General features: G+C 44.0%; 1 protein-coding gene across 1 annotated transcript in view; it reads right to left on the reverse strand.

The window, feature by feature from the left end:
* The window catches only part of ITK (IL2 inducible T cell kinase), a 55,615-nt gene that overhangs the window by 14,053 nt on the left and 17,056 nt on the right, over positions 1 to 24,506 (reverse strand). The window contains exons 3-9 of the mRNA XM_036239728.1: positions 23,503 to 23,584; positions 21,566 to 21,694; positions 18,044 to 18,084; positions 14,577 to 14,728; positions 11,523 to 11,588; positions 8,367 to 8,421; positions 349 to 431 (exon numbers count right to left, since the gene is read on the reverse strand). Coding sequence (XP_036095621.1) covers positions 349 to 431; positions 8,367 to 8,421; positions 11,523 to 11,588; positions 14,577 to 14,728; positions 18,044 to 18,084; positions 21,566 to 21,694; positions 23,503 to 23,584 — 608 coding nt within the window. The remainder of the gene's footprint in view (positions 1 to 348; positions 432 to 8,366; positions 8,422 to 11,522; positions 11,589 to 14,576; positions 14,729 to 18,043; positions 18,085 to 21,565; positions 21,695 to 23,502; positions 23,585 to 24,506) is intronic.

Genomic DNA, 24,506 nt, shown 5'->3' on the forward strand with positions numbered 1-24,506 from the left:
TTCCTATCTTCTTCCTTCCAGCCAGAAGTATCTCTTTCATTATTCTGCAACTAATTACAAACTCATCAAATCCAGGCCAGGTGTTTTCTTTCTTTGGAGCTCTGCACTCAAGGATGCTAACCAGGAAATGATCCCGGCATCCAGTGCCAGCTCTGGTTCTGGCCGGCTAAGTGCCTGCAGGCACGTCCCTGATCTCTCTGGCCTTGGTTTGCTCAGAGGGTCAGGGAGAGCACCCCACTCCCAGTGGCCCCTCACTTCTCGCTCTGCCTCACGTGGCGGGGTGTGCTGCCTCCCTCACCCCCTTCGGGACAGTCTCTCCCCACCGTGCTGAGCAAGTTAGCACCACACCTTACGATGGCCTTGGTGAAGACCGACAGGGTGTACGTTCCTGGGGTCCTGGAATCTCGTACCATGAAGGCTCCTTCTTTGCCCTGGAATGGTCAGAAAGAATGGAAGGTGAGTGACCCTGGAAAGCCAGGCCCACGGACCCAGCTCCACGGCCTTGCTGGTGAACTGGGGAAATTCTGTAGGCCAGCGTGGTGCAGAGCAGACTCAGCAACAGTGGCTACCGTCTTCTGTATTCACTCAGCAGCTCTCTCTCGAGCTCTTACCATGAGTCAGGACTAGTCTACGGATGATGTAAGCAGTACTGAAGACAGACACACGCTACGTCCTCCTGGAGCTCACCATGTACCAGATTCGTTACAAATACCATCCCCCCCTCACCACAGTGCTGCAATCCAGATGTTACTATCTCCGATTTCCTGACGGGGATGCCGAGTGCAGAGAGCGTAAGTGAACATCTCATGGCCCACGACCAGTACGTGGCAGGCCTGGGATTTGAACCTTAAATGTGGCCTGTGAGCAAAGCCCGTGCTCATTCTATGACTCTACGAAGCCTCCATTCAACAGATGTTGGAAGCCACATCTCCATCCCCCCACAAGGGCATACACTTTCTGTTCTGGAAGCTTCATCAGTTCCTTAACAAAAAGACATTTTTAGGCCCTTTCCAAAGTGCTGATTTTGCTCTAGGACAAAAGGAGAAACAAAAATGAGGTTCCTGATTGCATGAGGGAAGTGGGGAGAAGAGAAAGACCCAAATATGTACCCTTTAACACCCCCTGACAACTTTGCTGGCGCTGATAAAATCAAATGGATTTGATTAAGCAAATGGATATACCAGTTTATTTATTCCTGGTGGCCACTTTAAAACCTTAGCTTTGTTTGAGTACTTCATGTCTGATGCTCTGTTCCCACCTGGCTGTAAATCTCTGCTGGTAATATTTGCAAAACCTATTATTATGATTTACATAACTTACACACAGTGTGGTCCTTACGTGAAGGCCAGAGAGACAGGAGCCTTGTGTGTGGGCATACACTTGCAGATGTGGAGCAAAGTCTATACAGTGTAGAACAACACAAGCCCCTCCATAACCCAATCCCAAAGGTGGGTTGTCTCTACATAAAAAGAATACCCACAGAAGGCCATGACAATTGTTTGAATCCTAGAACTTCAGGGTTAGAAAGGACCATATAAAGGTTATCTAGTTCAAGGTTATCCCAATCTCAGCACCATTGACATGTTAGGGCCTGTAATTCTATGTGGCAGGAGGCTGTCTTGTTTTACAGGACGTTTAGCAGCATCCCTGGCCTCTAACAACTGGATGACAGCCGTTAGCAAGTGCTCCCTGGCAGACAAAATCACATCTGGTTGAGAACCCCTGATCTGGCCTCATTCCCTAAACCCCTGTGTCCCAGACTTTGCTGATAAGAATTACCCGAGACAAAACAAAATTGCAACAGCAAACAGCTGATCATGCTCCACCCCCTATCCATGCACTAGAATCTTCGACGGGGACCCTGGTACCTGAACTTCTCAAAAGCTTGCCATGTGATTCTTATAGACATTCAGGTTTGATCTCCACTGACTCAGCTAAACACTCAGCTCTTATTTAGAACAGTCCTGATGAATAGTTTCTGTCTCACAAAACAGCACCAATAGTTAGACAGCTTCTCCTTGCACGGGAACATAACCTGCTTCTTCTAACTTGGCTGGAACCTGCAGGATGTGTGTGTGGGTGGGGGGGTGGGGGTGGGGGTGGGGGTGGAGGTGGTGTGGGGCAATCAGCCCTTACAATATTGTTAATTGTTGCCAAGCATATAGTTACCACGTAAACTTTGTGAAAAATCCCCAAACTCTTCTTATCTCTGCTGGGAGTTTCAAGAGTCTATTTTAAAATTTGGGAGGGTATAGAGAGTGGGGGAATTGGATGAAGGTGGTCAAAAGGTACAAACTTCCAGCTGTAAGATAAATAAGTCATGAGGATGTAATGTATACTCAACGATACTGAATCATATATTTGAAAGTTGCTACTGTATTTGAAAGTTGCTAAGTGAGTAGATCTTACAAGTTATCATAAGGAAACAAACAAACAAACTTGTAACTGTGTGGTGATGGGTGTTAACTAATTGTGGTGAATAGTTTGCAATAAATACATCTATCAAGTCATTATGTTGTACACCTTAAAGTTATACAATGTTATAGCCGATTTTATCTCTCAACATCATGTTTGTGATATTCACCCACCCATTATAAGTAGTGTAGATTGTCTTCAAAATGTCTCCCCTTTTGCCCAGTAGCAAAGCTTTTGCTCTGGCCTCATTGAAACGTGACGAGTTAAACTCCAGGCAGGAAGAAGAGAAACTTCACCAGAGGCCGAGTTGATCTGCACGTGTCACTTACTCTAAAGAGGAAGAAACATAGACCAAAAAGCCCGGGAGTTTACCCACTGTCTCGTGAAGAGGGGGTGTGAGCATCTTTTCTATTTAATTAAGAACGTTTGGTTGTTGTTATCCTGTCACAGAAGTCATTATTTTCTTGGACAAAAATCTGTCATCAGAGCAGGGCCCGACCGTTAGCAAGAGGAATCCACAGATGTGAGGAAAAGGGGAGGAAAGGTTTGCCGTCCCCTCCGCTGAGCACAGGAGGCTCAGGGCTCTTCCTCCGCTGCCGTTGCTCTAGGCGACGGTCTGTGACGGTGACAGGAAACTCTGGTTGGGGGCTGAGGTGGCCTAGAGCTCTGGGGGAAATGTGGCATCCAGCATATGCTGTACCACCCACTTCCTGAAAAGGGGCAGAGGAAGTCACAGCCACCAACACTGGAGCCTGAAGGGTCTTTGCTCATATCACCGCCATGCATGGGGCACTGACCTGGGCAATGCAGCCCTGGGTGGGGTGGGGGACCCTTGCTCCCATGGGACATTTTCAAGGTCTCAATTTCCTTTTTTTTTTTTTAATGATCACCTTAGGATATTTTTTAATTTACCTTCAGATAGAGTGGGATGGAGAGAAAGAGAGAGAGAGAGAAACATTGATGTGAAAGAGACACATTGATTGGTTGCCTCCCGCACGACTCCGACCAGGGCCGGGGACCGAACCACAACGGAGGTACGTGCCCTTGCCTGGAATCAAACCCATGACTCTTTGGTCTGTGGGTGAATGCTCTAACCGCTGAGCCAAACTGGCCAGGGCTCAATTTACTTTTTATATTTTATCTAGAAAAAAAAAAAAAAGGAAACAGGCAACAATAGAAAAAATCATGCCAAGGAGGTGAAATTCATGGGAAGGAAGAATGGAGATGGGAGAATGGGGCTTAACTCATCTGTGCCCTTATAAACCGCGTGTGCGTGTGCGTATACGGGAATGTGTGTAAGGAGCACCTTGCTCTAGTCCTAGCGAGGCCACCGAGTCACGCTCTGAACGTGGCTCCGGTTTACTCGTCTATAACATAAAAGAAATGATCCAGAGGTGTTTGAAGGGAATTCTCATTCTAATGGCCTGTGAGTCTGTGAATTCTAGATGTTTCCTGATTCAATGTATGAGCATCAGTTTTCTTGACTGTAAACTGCTGTTTGTAAGATTGCTGGGAGGATTACGGTAAAGCGCATAGAACAGTTCCTGGAATACGGCACCAGCATGAGGCATTGGCTCCATCTTTGCCATCATCACCACGTCTATGCTGAACCATCCGTCGGAACTATTAATCCCACTGTCTGCTTTGGTCTAAGACGTGTCAAGGGGGTTAGGAGTATATGTTTCTCTTTCTGTCCGTGTGATTTGTAGGTGATCTCACAGAAGATAATCTTGACACATAGGTCAGGTTATTGCAAAAGAGACGGACTGCTCATTCATAACCTTGCCATGCCACATTATGCTCTAAGACGGTCTGACGCATAGCTGCTCTTTATTCTGGAGATGGTTCTTCTCTTCTCTTGAAAACAAGCCCATCATTAAGTCAATATTGCATCTTGAATGACAATATAGAATCATGGAAATAAGATAAATCAATGTGTTAGATAAGGCTCCTGCCTGAAATCCACGCTGCCCCATGTGTGCGATGCTGTAAGGTATGGAGCGGCTGCTTACAAGGATTGACCCTCTACCAAAACGGGCTGCTGTGGTCGGAGTGAGAACAGGGCTGAAGTGATGACATTGCACCATAAGGGTTCAAAGGAGAGGAAAACCACATTTCCTGGCCAAGGAGAGGGAAAATGTGAGCAGCTTCCTACAGGAGGTGTTATCTGAAGAACTGACAGCACGCCATAGGAGATGCTTTTCTGTGGTTCCCAAACTTGGGTAAGTCCCAGAATCACCTGGGTGCTACCTCCAAAGGTTCTGATTGGTGAGGGCTGGAGTCTTGGAATTTGTATTTTTAAGAAGCTCCCCCAGGAATGCTCACGATCAGTCAGGATCTCCTTAAGCACTGCTGTTAATTTGACAGCATTTATTAGGTATTTGACATATTCCCTCATTCAGCAAACATTTATTGAGCAACTACTTTGTCATAGGTACAGTTCTGGGTTCCTAGGTACAGCAGGTACGCAATCAAGGGTCTCTAGTGGAGAAATATGTATAGGGCAGTACATCAGGAGTTTAGTTAATAAAAGTGAAATAAGTCCATTATTGGTTCATTGAAATGAGTCAATCAATCCACATCTTAAAGGTTCTATGCTTGTTAGATAAGGAGACACTCCTGAAACAATTCAACTGTCATTTCAAACAGCATGTAAGATGGGACCCACTGAGTTTTCCCTTGTATTACCTAAGGAGGCCAGGAGGAATTTGGTGAAGTAGTTCAGAGTGTTAGTGAGGAGGGATGTTTCAGCTGCAAGGGCAAGCGGAATGTATTTAAATCCCTCCGAAAAACTGCTGTGAAATGGCAGTCATCTTTGGTCATTAATGAGGACGGTTCTAGTTCCCCGTGGGCAACACTTCGCGAACCAATGTGTGATTGAAAATAACAATACCGCCCTTGTTTAAACTCAGTGTAATCCAGATTTTTCAGTAAGTGTTCACTCCTCTCAATTAGTCAAGCTTTCCTGTGTTATCCAATAACGGGTCGGGGGAACGAGGTGCTGAGCTAGCTACATATATAACCCAAGCTTGACTTGCAAAAACACAGATCCCCAGGATCTCAGTCTAGAGATTTTGATCTGGAGGTCTGGGGTGGGCCCTGGGAATCTACTTTTTAAAAAAGTGTCCCCGTGGTTCTATTGGGAACCCCAGGAAAAGATTAAATGCTAAGTCACTGTGAAACCAAGTAGAAACCAGGGGCCAGTATGACTCAGCTCAATTGCTCTGCTTCCATGAAATCTTTCTAACTCCACTCGCATCTTCTCTGCACTCAGAGACCGCTGAGAGGCTGCCTCATGCACACAGCTGATTTTAGATGATCCGCTCAGTCTTTCTTCATGTTTGTTTCGTTTCCCAATAGAGCCTAAAGCTCACGGAGATAAAAATCTTGTCGAAGTATTTAGTCCTGTGCTCAGCAAAATGGGAAGGTCCCCGAGTTTACACCGAGACATCCTAATTGAGGAAATGGTGCAAACGGACCTTAGCTGAGCCAGGTGATCATTGAGACGGCCGACAGGACAGACTGCCTGTATCGTGTTCATCACTGGCAAATGCGCAGTCTTTTGGAGAATCCACAAACAACTAAACTTGCTCTCTTTGATGAGGACAAGTTACCCAAGGGCAGAACATCTCACCCTGTTCTCTTGTTAGCTACCTGTTTTGTTTCTTTTTTTAATCCTCACCTGAGGACATTTTCCAATTTTTTTTGTTCAGATAGAGTGGGAGGAAGAGAGGGGGAGGGAGAGGGAGAGGGGGGAGAGAGAGAGAGAGAGAGAGAGAGGGAGAGAGAGAGAGAGAGAAATACCAACGTGAAAGGGATACATGGAGTGGCTGCCTCCCTCATGACCCCAACCAGGGCCAGGGATGAATCGAAAACGAGGTATGTGCCCTTGGCCAGAATCAAACCTGTGACACCCTAACTGCTGAGCCAAACCAGCCAGGGCTTAGCTACCTGTTAATAGCAACTTATCCGAAGAAGAAGCACCAAGTTCACTGCTCCCGAATATGACTGTGGACTTTCCCTCTTCCCTCCCATTTCCCTCTTACAGATATTATATTTTTTTCCCTCTGATAGAATGAATCAATGTCTTATCAGTTTTTCTTGTGCAAAAGTAAATAGATGTTAATAATGAACTCAATGTCGTTAAATTATTCCCTGACAATCAATATTCATTATCCCTCCACCTTCCCATCACAGCCTTTCATGCCCTTCCTGACATCTTCCCAGGTTTCCTTCCCTGAGGCTCACTCCTAAACACTGTCCAAAATCATGTATGATTTGGGTGGCCAACTGTCTGGTTTGCCTGGGACCAGTGCGGGGTCTGGGGTGCTCCTGGGACACAGGAGTCTTCGTTTTAAAAGTAGAATAGTCCCAGGCAAGCCAGGATGATCACTGCACCTTCATTCCATTCAGGAGAGATGGGCAGTTTCAGATTCTTGAAGATGGGAAATACTTTCAAACCATAACTAGAAAATGATATATGGTGAACCGGCAGGGATAGTGTTGCCATTTTGCACAAGGAGACTGATGCCTTCACTAACTCATACTGACTGTTTACTGGTCTCCCTGGTAAGCCACATTGGGCTGGGCACTGGTCTGAATATTAGACTCAGCTGAAGAGATTTTTCTCTAAATGACTCATGCCTGGATCCTTCCAATCCTAGAGATGCTGATTTAGTGAATCTGGGGTTTGGCTTGGGCCTGTTTTTTTAAATGTTTCCCAGGCAATTCTAATGTGCAGACAGGCCTGAGAACCTCTTGGCATATATGCTGGTAAATGAATTGATGGCTCTGTGGAGACCGTCTCTCAATACCTTCATGCTGTTGATTTCTCTGCAAGAGCCATACATATGCAATTCTCAGCGCTGCCCAATGTGTGGTCTGCAGGTGGGTGCCAGTTGGCAAATTGTCACTGGTCCACTACCAGACAGAAAGGGAAATGGAGAGTAAACATTTTGAAACTATAGCAATCAGATTGGGTAATGTTGTGTCAAATGAATCTAATAATACTAATAAAAAATCGGACTTCCATTTTTCTCTTTCACTCTTTTAAATTTTTTCTAGTTACTCATTTTTGTTGTATTTTAGAAAATATAAATTTGGTGACAAACTGGAAATTAAAAACAAACCATGAAAAGGAATCCGTCCCAGATGTTTTGAGAGGCAGTACCCTAGAATAGCAAATAATCTTCTGGTCCAAGAAGAGAGTGTTCACCTTGGGTGCCAATTAATCAGTGGCAGCTGTTGGAACACTGCTAAAAAGGATCACAGAGCCATGACTGTGATGAACCATGTCAGTCATAGGACAGGAGCAAAGAGTAGCAATGTGAGCGCTTGGGTAATTGTCACCCCCGATTTAGTCCAATGCTCATCGCGTGCTCATTGAGGCCCAGAAGAAAGATGAGCTGTCCCTAAAGTCACACACCGAGTTAGAGACAGAGCGGGGACCAGGATCCAGTACTTTCCCCACTGCACCATGCTTTCTCTCTCCTCATCCCTCCATCCCTTAATCCTGACGTCCCTGCGTAAGATCAGTGCTGTCACTCACAATGCAATGCTCTCGGGAACTGTTGCATGAAAAATAAGTTCTGACAGTGGTGTATTTCCTCTGCACCCACAGCTGCACCGGGCAGAATCTGGGTCACTGCCTCCCCTGACCCAGCCAGAGAAACAGACAAGGAAGACAGTCACTTGGCTCCCCGGTGCCAGCCAGCACAGCTGGAAAGACCACCGCACCTGCGGCAATGCTGTGTCGATTGCAAGGCCTTCGACGCTCCCCAGTTTTCTTACCCCGTGTGTGCTTGTCCTGTAAATCCCCGGAATATTTTTACCACACATGAAAAGCACTGTTAATCCAATATATCAATTCACTACATTGGCCTAAACCACAGCATGGCTGAAAATAACCAGCACAATTTATTTTAAGTCAAAGGCAGTTTAAGGAGACTTACTGTGTTCAAAAGAAGTTTTTCAGCTTTGTCTCGGCTGATACTCTTATTGTACCACCTGGAAACAGGAAAATGCTATATGTCAATGACGTTAAATTTTTTTTTTTTATGATTTACTTATGAAAGATAATTACGGCCAGAAATACTTCCAGGAGGGGGCATATACTTTTTTATTTGCCCCAGGCTCCACCATTCCCTATTGCCTTATAGTTGGTTGGAATTTTTGGCTTGTTGCCTCTATCATAAATGAAGAGATTCTAATTAAAAGCAAAAACAAATAATCGCAGCTTGGTGAGCATTTAAAATAAATGTTTTTTGTTTGTTTTTTTGCATTGAGTATAAAAAATATTCTATTTGAACATGTTTTATACATGTTTCATTGTAGCTGAAGGATTCTTGAAACTGATGACTCTTTTAGCAGAGGGGCGGGGCTATTTCTGCATACTTCAACAAAATGAATCTCCCTCCGGTTGAGAGACTCCTCAGAAAATAAATGATAGCTCTTCACTATAGTGTGTATTCAAATTTCAGCAACAAATAACTTGAGCACCTTTGAACTAATAAGAATCCACATGAATTAATAGAAGTCCTTATAACTAGTATTCTTCAATCCTGGTATCATATATTTGGTGAAGACTTAAGAAATGTTTATTTTTAAATAATTTCAAATGCATAGAAAAGTTATAAGATTCTATAAGAGAACTCTCATATACACTTCACCCAGATGAACCAATTGCTTATATTTGCTTTACCAATGTTTCTGGATAGATAAATATATTTTTTTCTAAACCATTTGAAAATAGATTTTTATTCTTAAGGACTTCGGTACGTATTTTGAAGAAATAGAGTATACACTTATATAACCATAATACAATTATCCAATTAAGAAAATTTCATATTGATACAATGTTATTATTTAATTTAAGACTTTATTCAAGTTTCATCAATTATCCCAATAAAGTGTGTTGTGATTTAGAAAAATGATTCAAGATCAATCCAGGATTACTAGTGTATTTAGTTACCATATCTATTTAGTTTCCTTTAAAGTGGACTAATTTCTCAGCTTATCTTTCAGGATATATACATTTTTGAGAGCACAGGCCAATTATTTTATAAAATATCCCTCACTTTGCATTTCCTCGTGACTAAATTGAGATTATGCATGCTTGGGCAGAAATATCACAAAAGTATGTTGTGTCCTCTGTGCATAGTATCAGGGGACACACAATGTCTGCTTGTCCCATTATAGACCATTTGCTCATTAATAAATGAGTTGCCAGCCCTGGCCGGTTTGGCTCAGCGGTTAGAGCATCGGCCTGCGGTCCAGAGAGACCCGGGTTCGGTTCCCGCTAAGGGCACGTACTTCGGTTGCAGTTTGTCCACGGCCCTGGTTGGTCGTGCGGGTGGCAGCCACTCGATGTGTCCCTTCACGTCGATGTTTCTCTCACTCTCTCTCTCTTTCTCTCTCTCCCTCCCACTCTATCTGTACAAAAAATGGAAAAATATCCTCGGGTGAAGATAAAAAAAAAAAATAATAATAATAATAAATGAGTTGCCAGAAGATATCTTGAGACTATGTAACTATCAAATTTTCACCCCCTAGTTTTGACATTTATTGATGATTCTTGCATGAATTAGTTAATACTTTGAGTCACAAAATATTGATTTTTAAAAAAACTTTAACATTCTTCCTACATTTTTTATTCTTCCTACATTTTTTTTTAAATCCTCACCAGAGGACATTTTTTTGCACTTATCTTCAGATAGAGTGGGAGGGAGAGAGGGATGAAGAGAGAGAGAGAGAAGCATCAACATGAGAGAGACACATCGAGTGCTTGCCACCCATGTGACCCCAACTGGGGCCAAGGACAAACTGCAACCAAGGTACGTGCCCTTAGCAGGAACCAAACCCGGGCCTTTCTGGTTCATGGACCGATGCTATAACTGCTGAGCCAAACCGGCCAGGGCTACATTTTTTTAGTTGAAATTCTATGGTAAGAAGGAGCTTTCTCTTCTTGTATATTTATTTTAATTCTTACTTATCTATCAAGCTATCTATTTCTTGTGGATTCTCATTTTATTCAATGGACTATATAGTACATTACTGTCATTATTTATTTTAATACTCAAATTGTGCCAGATTTGGGCAGAAGGAGCATTTTAAAGCTGACTTCCGTGCTAGTTTGACATATCCACATCATTTTAAAAATTTTGTTAGGTGCTTCTTTACTTTTTGGTACAATAAGATGTTCCAAGTTCATTTTGTTCTCTTTTTGCCTCCACCTCTGAATCCACAAGCCATTTGTCCAAGAACTCTGGTCTTTATGGCGGGAAGTGTTTAGAAACCAGGATGCAGGTGTACACACTGCTGCTGTGGTGTTATTGCTTCTGGGACTTTCAGCGGCTGAGCTAGGAAATCTATGTACGTGTGGTGAGTACTCTGTACACAATAATTTGATTTATTAAACTTTAAGTAGTTCCATTAAAATGATATCCAGCCCTGGCTGGTTTGGCTCAGCTGGTTAGAGCGTCGGCCTGTGGACCGGAGAGACCCAGGTTCGGTTCCTGCTAAGGGCACGTACCTCGGTTGCAGTTTGTCCCCGGCCCTGGTTGGGTTGTGCGGATGGCAACCACTCGATGTGTCCCTTTCACATCGATGTTTCTCTCTTTCTCCCACTCTATCTGAACAATAAATAAATAAATAAATAATATCCGTATGAACTCTTCTAAATGATAGCTTGAAATAAGCAACACAAGCTAAGCAGATATTTAATATCTATTTGTCTATTATTTTGGTATTGGATGTAGTAAACCATGTTTTAAATCAGTTTGCATTGGATCCAGTGTTTATAGTGTTTTTTTCCTTCCCAATTAACACAAGTACTCCTAGGATTCCCAGGAGAGCCTTTTTCTTTACTACAATCTGCATAGACATTTGAGAAGCATCCTCTTGATAAAAGGGCAGGTGAGTATACACCCTCTCCCTCTTCTCCTGGGTAAAGTGTTCCTCTACTGTTCTTTAGGGGTCTGAGTATGGGAGAAGAAAGCAGGTCAGGAAAAGAAAATGCCTGGTAGTTTTATAATCGACCAACAATTGATTTCTAATCTACGGAGGACTCCTTAGTGCCATATTTTTGTAAAATAAATAAAATATCTTACTCGTAGGTTTCCAGGTTATTTGCAGACTTTTCCACCAGGTAACTGCGTGGTACATATCCTTCATGCCTGTTAAAAGGGAAATTAGTGCTTAAGCTAATATAGAACTAATTTTCACATCTCCACTTTATAAGTTCAATGCACTAGAAGTCCCTTGAAGATGGGAGAGTCTTACATTATTTGGCATTCCTGATACGACACATACAGTTTTAGAATAAAAGTATTGCTAAAAAATAACTACCTGTCTGTTAAAGGCGATAGATTCACTACTAAAATATAAACCGTAATAAGTAAGACACAGCTATTTTACTTAAAAAGTGCCGCTTGCTGTTCTCCTCGTTGTGAAAGTTCCTTTGCTGGAAAAAAACAAAACAAAAAACCACTGATGTGCAGTCTCTATTTTCTATAAGGAAACATTTTTTCTGTGTGTGATAATCAGTATTTTTTCCACTTGAATGCTATTATTTTACAGTCAGGAAACAAAAATAATTAAAATATGAAAAAATTACTATCCAACCACAGGTGCTAAAAGATACTGCCAGTCAGCACTGTAAATTTTAATTCATGGTCTCCCTAATATTTTTTGTTAATTGAGCACCTTCAGACATAAATGGTAAAACACAAGGAAAAAGGATAAAGTCATGTTGGATCTTGGGGGATGGGAGTCCCTTTAGAGCAGGAATAAATAATTGAGCACAAACGAAGACACATGCATTAAGGGGCTACTAAGTGCATCAAAATACTTCCCATTTGTGTGCAGCTTTGTACTTTTCAAAGCACTTTTCCATTCACTATGGCATTTAATACCACGAGGCAGGAACAGTGCCCCTCCCTCTCTTGGCCTCTGCCTCCGTACCTGTAATGAGGGACCTAAACTAGACTACACGTAAAATCCCTCTAGACGCTGCCAGTCTGTCTAAAGATGCCTGACAGTTTCTTGCTCTTTACTCCATACAGTGTTTTGCCATTTTTACTTTCTTTGCCATTTTTATTAATTTATTTTTGTTACAGATGTTTCTCCTCCCCCCCACCCTCCTCCTGATCCCGTCCCCCTCCCCCAGCATCGTTGTCTATGTCCATGGTTATGTATACATGCATATACATTCTTTGATTTATCTCACCCCTCCTCCCCACCACCCTCCTCTAAGGTTTGTCAGTCTGAACTGTACTCCTTTCTATGTCTCTGGGTCTATTTTGTTCATCAGCTTGTATTGTTCATTATATTCCACAAATAAGTGAAATCGTGTGGTATTTGTCTTTCTCTGATTGGCTTATTTTGATTAGCATAATGCTCTCCAGGTCCCTCCATGTCATCTCAAAGGGTAAGAGATCTTTCTTTCTTACAGCTGCATAGTACTCCATTGTGTATATGTACCACAGCTTTTTAATCCACTCATCTATTGATGGACACTTGGGCTGTTTCCAGATCTTAGCAATTGTAAATAGTGCTGCTATGAACATAGGGGTACATATATTCTTTCTGATTGGTGTTTTAGGCTTCTTAGGATATATTCCTTGAAGTAGGATCACTGGGTCAAATAGCAGATCAATTTAAAATTTTTTTTAGGAAACACCATATTGTTTTCCATAGTGGCTGCACCAGTCTGCATTCCCACCAGCAGTGTGCTAGAGTCCTCTTTCTCCACACCCTCACCAGCACTTGTTGTTTGATGATTTGTTGATGGCAGCCATTCTGTGTTTTGCCATTTTTCAATCTAGTGATTATGTTTATGGGGAATGTGTCATCTTTTTCACAGAGTTGTTTCAAGAAAACAAGAATGGAATGTCCATTAGAGGAGGATTATCTCATTCCCTGTGCCCATGGCTAACACTGCTAGTCAATCATGGCCTGCTTTCTATGGAGAATTGGACATCCACCCTCAGAATCCTCCTTAACACGGTCATCGGGGCAGTCAGTGCCAATAGATGGGAGTCAACTGGTTCTGAAATTTGCTATTTCTTTCATTTCTCTCTTTGGGAATTCCCCTTGATTATCTCTGTTTTTTTTTGTTTTGTTTTTTTGCCACACCATATGTTTACAATTATATTAATAGGTCAAATACTACTTTTGCTTTCAAATAGAATAACTGTGTTTTAATATGCCAACCAAAGCTGGGTTATCTACACAAATGATGATAATTCTTTTCACTTGTATATAGATATAGAATTTACAAAGCCCTTTCACTTTCATCATCTCACTGATTTTTCTCAACATTCTGAGATAGTCAAAGCTGATATTACCAGCCCTGGCCAGCTCAGTTGATTAGAACATTGTCCTGATACACCAAGGTTGTGGGTTCAATTCCCCCATCAGGGCATATACAAGAAGCAACCAATGAATGCATAAATAAGTGGAACAACAGATCTCTCTCTCTCAAATCAATAAATAAAGCTGATGTTTCCATCTGCATTTTACAGATAAAGAAATGCATTCGCAGAGGTTAAGAGACTTTTCCAAAGTCATATGCAGCAAGAGCAGCTGATACTAAAGTCCAGCTCTTCTGTCTTGCCATCCTGTGAACTGTGTACTATACCGCACTGTTACAAAGCAAACGGGGGTGGGGGGGATTCCCATATGTTGATTGGCCTCTAGGGTGTCCTGTTCAAAGCCCTTTGAAGTGCAGAGTTGAGCTTTTCCACAGGCCATTGAACAAAGGGTAAACTGTCATTTGGGAAAGTGAGACTAGGAGAAGAAATTTTCTGGTACCGCAGTATGCTAAATAAATGTCAGTTGATTGAAGGGATAGATTTCTGAGTAAGTTGCCTCCCCATCTGGGCACAACAGTACTTCTTTGCGAAACAGATTGCCAGTCTCCCAAATGGTGGATGCCAGTAGAAGAAACCAGGAGATTTTTAGATGAGTTTGGGGGCCAGGAGTGCTTGATGGGGTTCAGAGACTAGCCACTTCTGAGACGTTCTTCCTTCCTCGTCCTTCTGCCTCTGCTCCCCTCCCCTAACTCAGTGCAGTGGTCATGCTGAAAGAGGCAGGACAAATCGTCCCAGCATCTGTCCCCACCTCACCTCAAACGCTGGACAGCAAGCACAAAGATGCCTTACCCGTTCTTGTCTTGAACTCTCCACCAGTGACTTTCAGAATTGTCCAGTAGGTAGTACTCGTCATTGCGCTGTAGCGCGAGTTCCTGAGGATCGTTGGTTTGATAGTCATACAAGGCGATGACCATGGTTTCCTCATGTTCCTGAAGTGAGCGCTGGAGGAGGGAGACAAAATCAAGCAAAGATGTGGACAGGAGTTAAACTGCAGAGCGAAGTCAGCAAGTCCCTGAGCTGTATCTTGCTCCTGGGTGGGTGCCAGGTCAAATACCAGTTCCTACGACGCATGGGGATAGTCTCTTAGACAATTGCCTTCTTTATGTCTTAGGGTTATGATGCTGACTATGACACAAAGACATTCAGTACCTGAAATTCGTCACCCCTCCCATTCCAAGAGGTAAAATCTGACTAGAGTGCATTCCAAGCAGCTGCATGGGTTTCCCAACAGTCTGCTGATTTGTCTGTTTGTACCATGTCACATGTCACATGTCACATGTCACTCTGCTGGAAGCATCACGTTCTTGGCGAAGGTGATATAGTCAACACTGAATTATGTAGTTTATGCTTTTCTGATTTGATTTGTGGACTTGCCCAGATCTGTAGAATCATAGGACAGAATTCCTCTGAAAGATCATGTAATCCACTCTTTTGTTTAGAATTGGGAAACTGAGGCCCAGATAAAGAAATGGACGTGTCTCAGTTAAGCCCTTGAGTTAGTCTTAATGCTCTTTCTACTATAGCACATGGGCTCCCTTCTTCTTGTGGGCTCTGTTGCCTATGTTGCTTCTTCTTAGTACCTTTCTTAGGATGAGATATTGAGGATGTGAAGAAGAGATTGTAAGGCCAACAAATTCAGGGTGGGCACACATGCTATAGGCTGGCAGATTTAGTGAGAGAGTAAATAAGGGAAGAGTTTGGAATTACTGGCTAGAACAAGATTTGTTGCTATAAAGGTCAAAAATTCTCTGAGTACTTGAAGCATTTGACAGCATAAAAATACTAATGCTAAAAAAATAAAATACACTTGCCATACAGATGTAGCATGTCATCCCAACTGAGCCCAGATTGTAATTTGAAGCCTAGATATTTGTGGAGCTTAGGAGGTGGTATATCAAGTTCCATGAACAAGATTGATGGACCTGAAGCTTTCACCCTAAGGAGGAGGAGTTGTGTTCAAGGGCACCTAAAGACAAAGGAGGGATGTGACTGTTTCACAGTCTCTCTTACATCAGGCCTACTAGCCCAGACTGGATTAAAAATACATACAGCATCTCTAGATGCCCATTCGAGATGCTGTCACCCATTTGGGGACAGAGCATGAAAGTGAAGGGAGAGATAAATTCAAGTGGCTCAGGTGAGAAATAGTGCAATGGATTTAGACATATGATTGAAACTAGACCAATGACTGCAAAGGCCCTGTGGTCAGAGGGCTAAAACAGCAAGGTCACTGCTCCTCTGAGAAGTCTTCAAGAGCCAAATGGCAGAACCCAAAGAGAGATGGGCAGGCAGTGTTTCCTGGCCTTCACCTTCAGCAGTAGTGAACATAAAACAAGGGCAAACTGGTTTATGGTGTGGAGGTGTGGGTTTAGATGAGTCTTGGGGAGAACCATCTGCATACCAGGGTGGTGAGCTTCTGAACCATGTCTTCAAGAGATATGATGAAACATTCTTTAGAAGATCAATGGAAAAAAAGGGAGGAGGGGTAAAGAGCTGACTTTCTGCTACAACTCAAGCACCTTCTTTCCTGTTGTGAGGGATTAGGCTCATGACAGATCTTAGAACCAGCCTGAGGTTTTGAGTGATTTGGAGCTTCTCTCTGGGGAAGCTGCCAGTTTTTGAAATGTCAGCATAGTGGCTGGAGAGAGAACAGCAGAGCTCATTCTTCTGGAAGAAGCAGAATCCGTAGGTTCTGGAATTAAAGGGCAGTTACTAAAATGTGGTGTTTGGTGTTGATATGACCATAAGAGGAGGGCTGATTTTTCTCCTAATGTTTTTTGTTTTTGGTCTTCTTGACTAAATAGCTGTCCCAGAATTGACTTGATATCACCGAAGTCTTGTACGTCAGGTATTAGGCCTGTGTTTCTCAAACTTCATTGTGCCTCAAACTCACCTGGAGCCTTATTAAAATGCAGACTGTGGCCCTGGCGGGTTTTGCTCAGTGGTTAGAGCGTCGGCCCACGAACTGGAGAGTCCCGGGTTCGGTTCCTGCTAAGGGCACGTACCTCAGTTGCAGTTTGTCCCTGGCCCTGGTTGAGGTCGTGTGGGTGGCAACTACTCGATGTGTCTCTTTCACGTCGATGTTTCTCTCTCTCTCTTCCTCCCTCTCTCCTTTCCACTCTATCTGAGGATAAATGCAAAAATCCTCAGATGAGGATAAGAAAAATAATAAATAAATTAAATTAAATGCAGATTGCGGGGCCCCTTCTTCAGAGTTGTGGATGCAGTAGGTCTGGGGTGGGGCCTGAGAATCTGTTTTGAATGTCTAACAAGCTCCCAGGTGAGGCTGATGCTGCTGGTCCATGGACCAGACTTTGAGAACCACTAATAGAATTAGAAACCACCCCACCAGAAACTCTGCAGACTACTGGTTTGACTCCAAAGTGGCTGAATAGCTTTGGGAGAGTCCCACACCTTCTCTTGGGATTTATTTCCCAAGCTTTAAAAAGAGAATAGAACTCTAACTCTCTTAAGCAGCTAGAACTGATAGGTTTTTGGTTTTTTCCCCCTCACCTGAGGACATTTTTCCATTTTTTGCTCAGTTAGAGTGGGAGAGAGAGAGGAAGAGAGAGAGAGAGAGAGAGGAACATCAACATGAAAGGGACACATTGAGTGGCTGCCACCCGCACAACCAACCAGGGCCGGGGACAAACTGCAACCGAGGTACACACCCTTAGCGGGAACCGAACCTGGGTCTCTCTGGACTGCAGGCCGACGCTCTAACCACTGAGCCAAACCGGCCAGGGCTAGAACTGATAGTTTTGAAATAGATAGTAAAAGTATAGAAGGGCTTTGAAAAATATAAAGTGTTATCAAATGTATACTTCTAGGTGCCTTTATGGAGAACAAATAGGCAATTGTACATAGAGTAAACAGTTAACTTAGAGTGAATATGCAATTTTACGTAGAATAAATATTTTACATAGAGTAAATGTGCAATTTTACATAGATGTGAGCCCTTATACTCCAAAGTGGCCAGGTGTGTGGACAGGCAATCCGATGCAGTACGTGTCTGTTGAGAGGGTAAAGTAAGGAGAAGCTGTAGCAGCTGAGTGGTCCCTTTACATGGACAGCCCCGTGAGACCGCTCCGGTTCAGGAAAACCGCCGCCTGAGGTCAGCTGAACCAGGACAGTCTATTGCATTGGCTGAAGGTTTGAGACATCTGGGCAGGCAGGGAAAATGCCAGTGGCACATGCCAGTCAGAGCCCACAGCATGGCGGGCCCACCCTCGCCCAGTGCTTGAGATCTCACTCACCCTGTTGTCTTCAGGAGTAGGAGGAAGAGGCTTCTTTGAAGCTGAAATGAGAAAAACAGAAAAAGAAAATGAGCCTGAAACTGAACATCCCCAACCGGAGGTGAGCAGTCGGGGGCTTTTCAGAGAAAAGGGGCCCTGAGGCGAACAGCAGAAGAAAAGGGGCCAAAAGAGAGAGTAAGACTCAGAGAGACAAAAATCAGCCCTGTTAGAACCTGTGTTGTATCTCTCTCAGCCTGCTGGTCCCCGATGTCATTTTCTAGGAGACACTAGGTACTTCCGAAGCCAATGTTCTGGGCCTCTTTTCCTGTATTCCCAGGCAAAGCCTAATCCCAAGGTTGTGGCTGAGGGATTAGGTTTGTGTCCTTCCCGTAGGCCTGGTGACTTCCACAGTGGCACCCACACCTGCTAAGTCCAGGAGTGGGAATGGGTGACTCAGGGGCACAGTGACTCACTGGCTTCCTGACGCTGTTGTGGGCTTGAGGAGGGGGTGGGTGAGGGGGCGGTCACCACGCTGCTGTTTGTGAGGCTGAAATTCACTTTCAATTACTGAAGGCCCCTGAATAATTGTTCTTGCTGCCTCCTCCAAACACATCAACACCTCGCTATTTCTCTCTTTGTCTCTCCTCTCTTCTTTCTCTCCTTTTCCTCTCTCTTCCCTTTCATCTCCTTACCTGTCTCTCAGTATTTCTCCTTTGAGACTCTGAAAAGTCAGGCCTGGCATCAATGGACCAAGCAGGGTGTCTGGGTGTCACACAGGGGGCAGTGCACAGGCTTCTGCTCCATTCAGATATTTCGTGAACAGTCAGAGATAAGAAGGGACCGGGCTGCATGCACAGGTGGTGAGTTCCTCATCTCTGCCCGTGGCTGACTTGAAGTTGGACAGCCCAGGTCGGGGGTGTGGTAAGAGGAGGTTCACCTTCTCTTGTACTAATTCTTTGAACAGGGCAGGGTAGGGTATTGGGTATGCAATTCACAGAGAAGAAGGAAAACCAACATGATAGGAAGCATGCTTCCTATTCAGCACTGAACTTGGAACCAGGGGGCTGGCATTCTGATCAGCTCCACCACATACCAGCTGTGTGACCTTGGGCCCCTCTGACCCTGAACATTGTACGACTGGTCTCTTTCTTCCTCTGGCCTTGCTCTTCCCTTCCTTCCTCCCCTCTGCGTGAGGTCGGTATGTGGTGAGGTCAGGGGCAATTCTGGCTGCAGAAGTAAATGTTGCTGTGGGTTGGGTATAGCAGGGTCCATTTTTACTGTTACATTTGCTGCTTCCCAGACATACACAGGCATACTGCCTATCTTGGCTTCATTCTTCTGCCTGAAGATAAGAAAAACTAGTAGACACAACAGCCATTTACTCAGAGCTCAGGAAGTGCCCACAGCTATGCCGAGAGCTTTGCACAACCCAAGTCTCCCAACAATCCCACAAAGTAGCTGCTTATTATCATCGTCCTCATTTTGCAGACGAGGAAACTGGCTAGGAGACTCAGGTTGAGTAACATATGTGAAGTCACATAGCAAGGCAGTGACGGGGCTGGGAGTCACCCCCACATGTTTTTCTGTGGTCTTGGACCCTGCTTTGTATGTGTGTCCAACACTGGAATCCTGTGAGCCTTCATCCAGAGCCAATGATCATGTGCTGCGTGCACAGCTCGGTGTGTTCTCAGATACTCTGCCCTCCATTCTGTCAAAGCTGTGGTGCATGAGGCTATTTAAAACAAGCCAGAAAGAGCAGAGTGAGTGCATGCTCAGCGGGGGATGTGATGGTCGATGGTGATGCAGGACCACTGCAACGTGACTGTCAGTGGTTAGACCCTGGATTCATGTGGAGGAAAGCTCAGCATGACCAGCCTCCCCAGCTGTCATCCTGGAGAGTCGTTCAGATGGTCCTCACCCCTCAGGCTCGTTTCCACTATGCAGTGGAGGGAAACACTGTGCACGCCGAAGGGGAATAGGTGTGACATGCATGGTGGAAACAGCAAATGGAAACACAGATTCAAAACATTTCAAAACTGGAAGGGGGGCTTAGTTAATATTGCATCCTAGGCCCCTTAAAACTTCCCTTACCATTTCAGAAGTAAGAATGTTAGGGATCTTAATGGCCAAGTGACTCATCTGAGGACCCACAGCAAGGTGCTGGCAGGAATTTGGAGACCAGATTTCTGGCTCTGGAAAGGGTTTTCACACATTGAGGCCAGCCCATGCCACCCTCTCATTGTGGTGGATTCCACCCATATAAAACCTTCCATTTCCTTTTCATTAAATACTCATCTTTGCGAGTATGGTCAACAGGGCTGATGCAGAGGATCATTGACTTCTAAAATTAGATAAATAGTATTCTTCTGTGCCAAGGGACTGGTGACCTTGAACTCTCTCTTCCAAGGTGGAGGGTAAGAAGCAGTGGTTTTTAAAGGGGTACTAAAAGGGACTCTGACTCAGGAAACCACGGAAAACCCAGCCATGTTACATTTAGCACATCCGCCTTGGGTTGTCAATCGGAGGTGTTAAGTTTTAGTGCAAAAAAAGAAACTGACAGATGAGAAAAAGTAATTAGGGTAAGAGAGGTTGAGAGGTGGGGGGAATGGGAGCAAAACCAACCACACAATTGATCCATCATCCCTCTTCAACAATGGCTTTGCAGAGCACTTCCTAGCTGTGTGACCTTGAGCGTACTGAACTGCTCAAGTCTTCTCTTTCTTAAACATCACATTGTCTACCCCAGATGCTTGAGAGGAACGGGAGCACATCGCGTATGAAAGTGCATCAGAATGGAGCTGCACTTCATTGGGGGTTCAGGTCCCAAAATCATCACATAAGGTAAAATCGAATTGCACTCCAATCCCCAGGACCTAGGCCCTTGACCTCAAAGGCTGAGAAACAACTTCTTTTGTTTTCACTTTGCATGTAGGCTGTGGCTTCCTTTTCTCTGAGATTGTGGAGGTCAAGGACAAGTTTAAAAAGGGGAGGTAAGGAGAAGCCACAGAGCAAAATAAGCAGTTGTTTTTACTTTATTTCCCCTCCAGGTATATAGAATTGAACTTGTGTAACTAAACACTTGCGTGATGTGATGACTTGGAAAAATAAATATTATATACCTCTTAAGTCTGTCCCTACAACTTAAGATTTAAGTAGAGCACACCATTCAAATTTCCTAGCTTGATGGTCATAGCAGTGCTTCAGACCTCCTGGGGGTCTTGTTAGAATATAAATTCTGATCCAGAAGACCTGGGATGGGGCCAGAGAATTTGCATTTCTAACTAGTTCTCAGGTGATGTTGAGGTTGCTAGTCCAAGGACCACACTTTGAGTAGTAAGGAGGTATAGAGATGAAGAAAAAGAAAATAAAATAAAAACAGACTGCTAGTAGAGGCAGATGATTTCCTTCTGAAAATTCTGAAAATGTAGAATTTCGCATTCCATCTCTGACATTCCTGATGATGAGAAGCTAGGAGCTTTGGCTTCCCACTAGTAGAGAGGCCACTCATTTTACAAAGAAGAAAGGGAATTCTCTGTGTCTTACCATTCTTGGTTGGATCGTACTGGGCACAGCCCACTGCAAGCTTCTCCAGCTGAGCACAGCACCTCCACCTCCCATCCATCCAGAAATTAGGATGATACGTGGGCACCAAACTGTTATTGTTCCTCGTTTCTGAAAGGGGGTGGCACCAGCAGAAGAGTTATTTCCAGATCAGTCTATTGAGGGCCACCAATTGAGAACTCCTTGACATTGGACCCAGCTGTGTGAGCTTGAGTGAAAAGGACCCAGAATAGTCAGAAAGATGGCCCTTCCCCAGGCATGTACACATGTGCAGGAGCGCATGTTGGATTTAGGCACCAGTGGACCTACGTCCTTGTCTGGCTCTGCCTTGGGTTAGTTGTGTGTCCTTAGGTTGGGCAAAACCCTCATCTGAGCCTCAGGCTCCCCACTGTGCAATGAGGTTGTTAGACTGGATGGGGGTGAGGGGCACAAAATTGCCTTAGGGTCATGGAAAGACTGAGTAGGTAGGATTCCCCCTTTGCATCTCTCCCACCTCCAACCACAGCAGCTTGGCTTTCATCCCTTCTAGATTTGTGGCTTTAAAGTAAAGTTAGGGTGGTGGTAGTGGTGGTGGTGGGGACTCTATTGCTGAAAAAAGGTATAAAAGCCAGAACTAGACAGACTATCTTTAATGTTCCTTCTAGTTTTAGCATTCTATCAGTAAAACCCCCTCAGTGAGGGAGAATGGCCAGTGATCATAGGTGGAACCCTTTTGGTTACTTTTAGTGTTTGTTCTGTGTCCTGTGACTGTTGTACTTGAGAGCACGTTCCAGTTTACCCAGCACTCGACTGTTCATATACCACTTGAGACTCACAGTAAGCTTGGAAGAAAATACGCCCCGCACTCTTATTCCCATTTTTCAGATAGGGGCATTGTGGCTCCTGAGATTTCAAACAATTTGTTTACTCTGAGTCCTCATAGCTACTTAGAGACAGATTAATACGTAAACCCAGTTCTCCCGCAAATCCAGGGATTCAGGCTAAATAAATGTAATGATAATAATAATAATAGTAACACGAATTGAGTGCTTTCTTTGGGCATTGCCCCGTGTGTCTGATATGTCCTGACCCATTTAAGTCTCACAATAACCCTACGAGTGTTGCCAGTCAGAATTCACAGCCGAGGAAATGGAGACACCGAAAGGTCAAGGAACTTGCTCAGCGTCACATACCGATGATTTGCAGAGCTGGGATTTTTACCTTGGCAACCCGGCTCCACAGCCCACGGACCTAACGCTGTGCTGGTTCTAGCTACGCTTTCAGAAAGGCGAGCTTTAAGAACTACCCTCACGGATCATCTGAAAACATTTAAAGCTAGTTAACATGTATTGGGTGCTGCCTATGGGCCAGGCTAGCTCCAAGGGCTTTACTCACAGCAGTTCTGGAGGAAGGCACTATGATCATTCCCTCCTACACCCCCTTTTAAAAATAGGTGGGCAAACTGAAGCACAGAACAGTTGAGGAAGTTGCCCAAGCACATATGGCTAGAAAGTGGCAGAGCCAAGACTCGAACCCACGTCTGCTAACTGAAGGGTCTATGCTCTTATTCTTCACGTCATACTAAGATCAGCAAACTTTTTCCTAAAGGGCCAGATAGTAAACATTTTTGGTTGCTTGCCAGGAAGCAAAATCGATATATTATGTAGGTACTTACATAACCCTTTAAAATGGAATCATTCAAAAATATAAAAACCGTTCTTAGCTTGGAATCGTAAAAAAAACCTGGTGGGCTGGACTTGGCTGACCCTGCACTGTATTGGTTTTTGCATCTTGGGCCCAGAGTGAAAAGTTGGGACCTTCTAGCAACACTAAAAGGGAGAAATGTTTGACCACCAGCTGCCCTTTATTCTACTGTGGAACCCAAGCCTACTAGAGGAGCAAGGGATCTCAGGGACTCAGTCACACAAGAGATTAGTTACCTTCTTTAAGGGCCAACACCCAGCGCTGCCGGCTCTCGCGGTCTGGAGCAAACACATACAGGAGGTAGTTGTCATGCACAACCTGGAGACACACAGAGTTCAAGGTGAGCAGTGCACCGGAGATGGACGACTGACAGCAGGCCTGTCTGGCTGACTGGGCCAAGAGGGGGGTCTCAGTGTTTGTTGTCAAAAGGCAAACTCTGGATGATCAGAGGACCAGTGTCCTTTTCATCCAGATTTTTGGGTATTGTGCAGACACAGCGTGAACCTCCTAGGCTACTTGTCACCCATTAGCCTTTGCTAAATTAAAACAGTAGGAGAAAGAGTTCCCTTGACAGCACCTTGATTTCTCATATTCATTTTTCAGAAAAGAAAATCTTTCTGGCATATAAAAGATATTTGAGGACAAATGTTTAACTGGGATTTCAAGAACTTCTCATCTTGAAATTATGTAAGACACTCAAGAATTTCCAAAAATAGTACAGATTTCCTGTGTACTTTGCACCCACCTTTCCCCAGTGCTAACCTTTTACATAACCAGAGCACGTTTTCAGAACCAGGAAACGGACACTGGTCCACTGCTGTTAACCAGACTACAGAACTTCTTTGAATTTCACCAGTTTTTTTCATGCATTCATTTGTGATTGGAATCTTAATTTTAATGACAGGAAAATACATGTTATTCCTTTTACTTTCAGCCCTAAAAATTCCAACCCATGGAAGTCACCTTTCTAGTAGAACAAAAGTCCTCTTTTATGCCACTCAGATTGTCAAACAAGAATGGTATTTTAGGATGTGCAAGGAGTTATCCGATCCCTTAGGGCCACAGATGCCAAGAGTGGTAATAAGATTAGGCAATGTCACAGCCTAAAAACAAAAGATGTTTAACCCCAGAACCCCCAAGCAATCTAACGGAGAACTGCAATCAGTCACCCCAAGTCATATGTAAATTGCACTTAAACAACATTAGGCTTGGGGCCCTTGGGAGTAGTTTCTCCCCCCAA

The sequence above is a fragment of the Molossus molossus genome, unplaced genomic scaffold (assembly GCF_014108415.1).
Source record: "Molossus molossus isolate mMolMol1 unplaced genomic scaffold, mMolMol1.p scaffold_m16_p_4, whole genome shotgun sequence".
Lineage (NCBI taxonomy): Eukaryota > Metazoa > Chordata > Mammalia > Chiroptera > Molossidae > Molossus > Molossus molossus.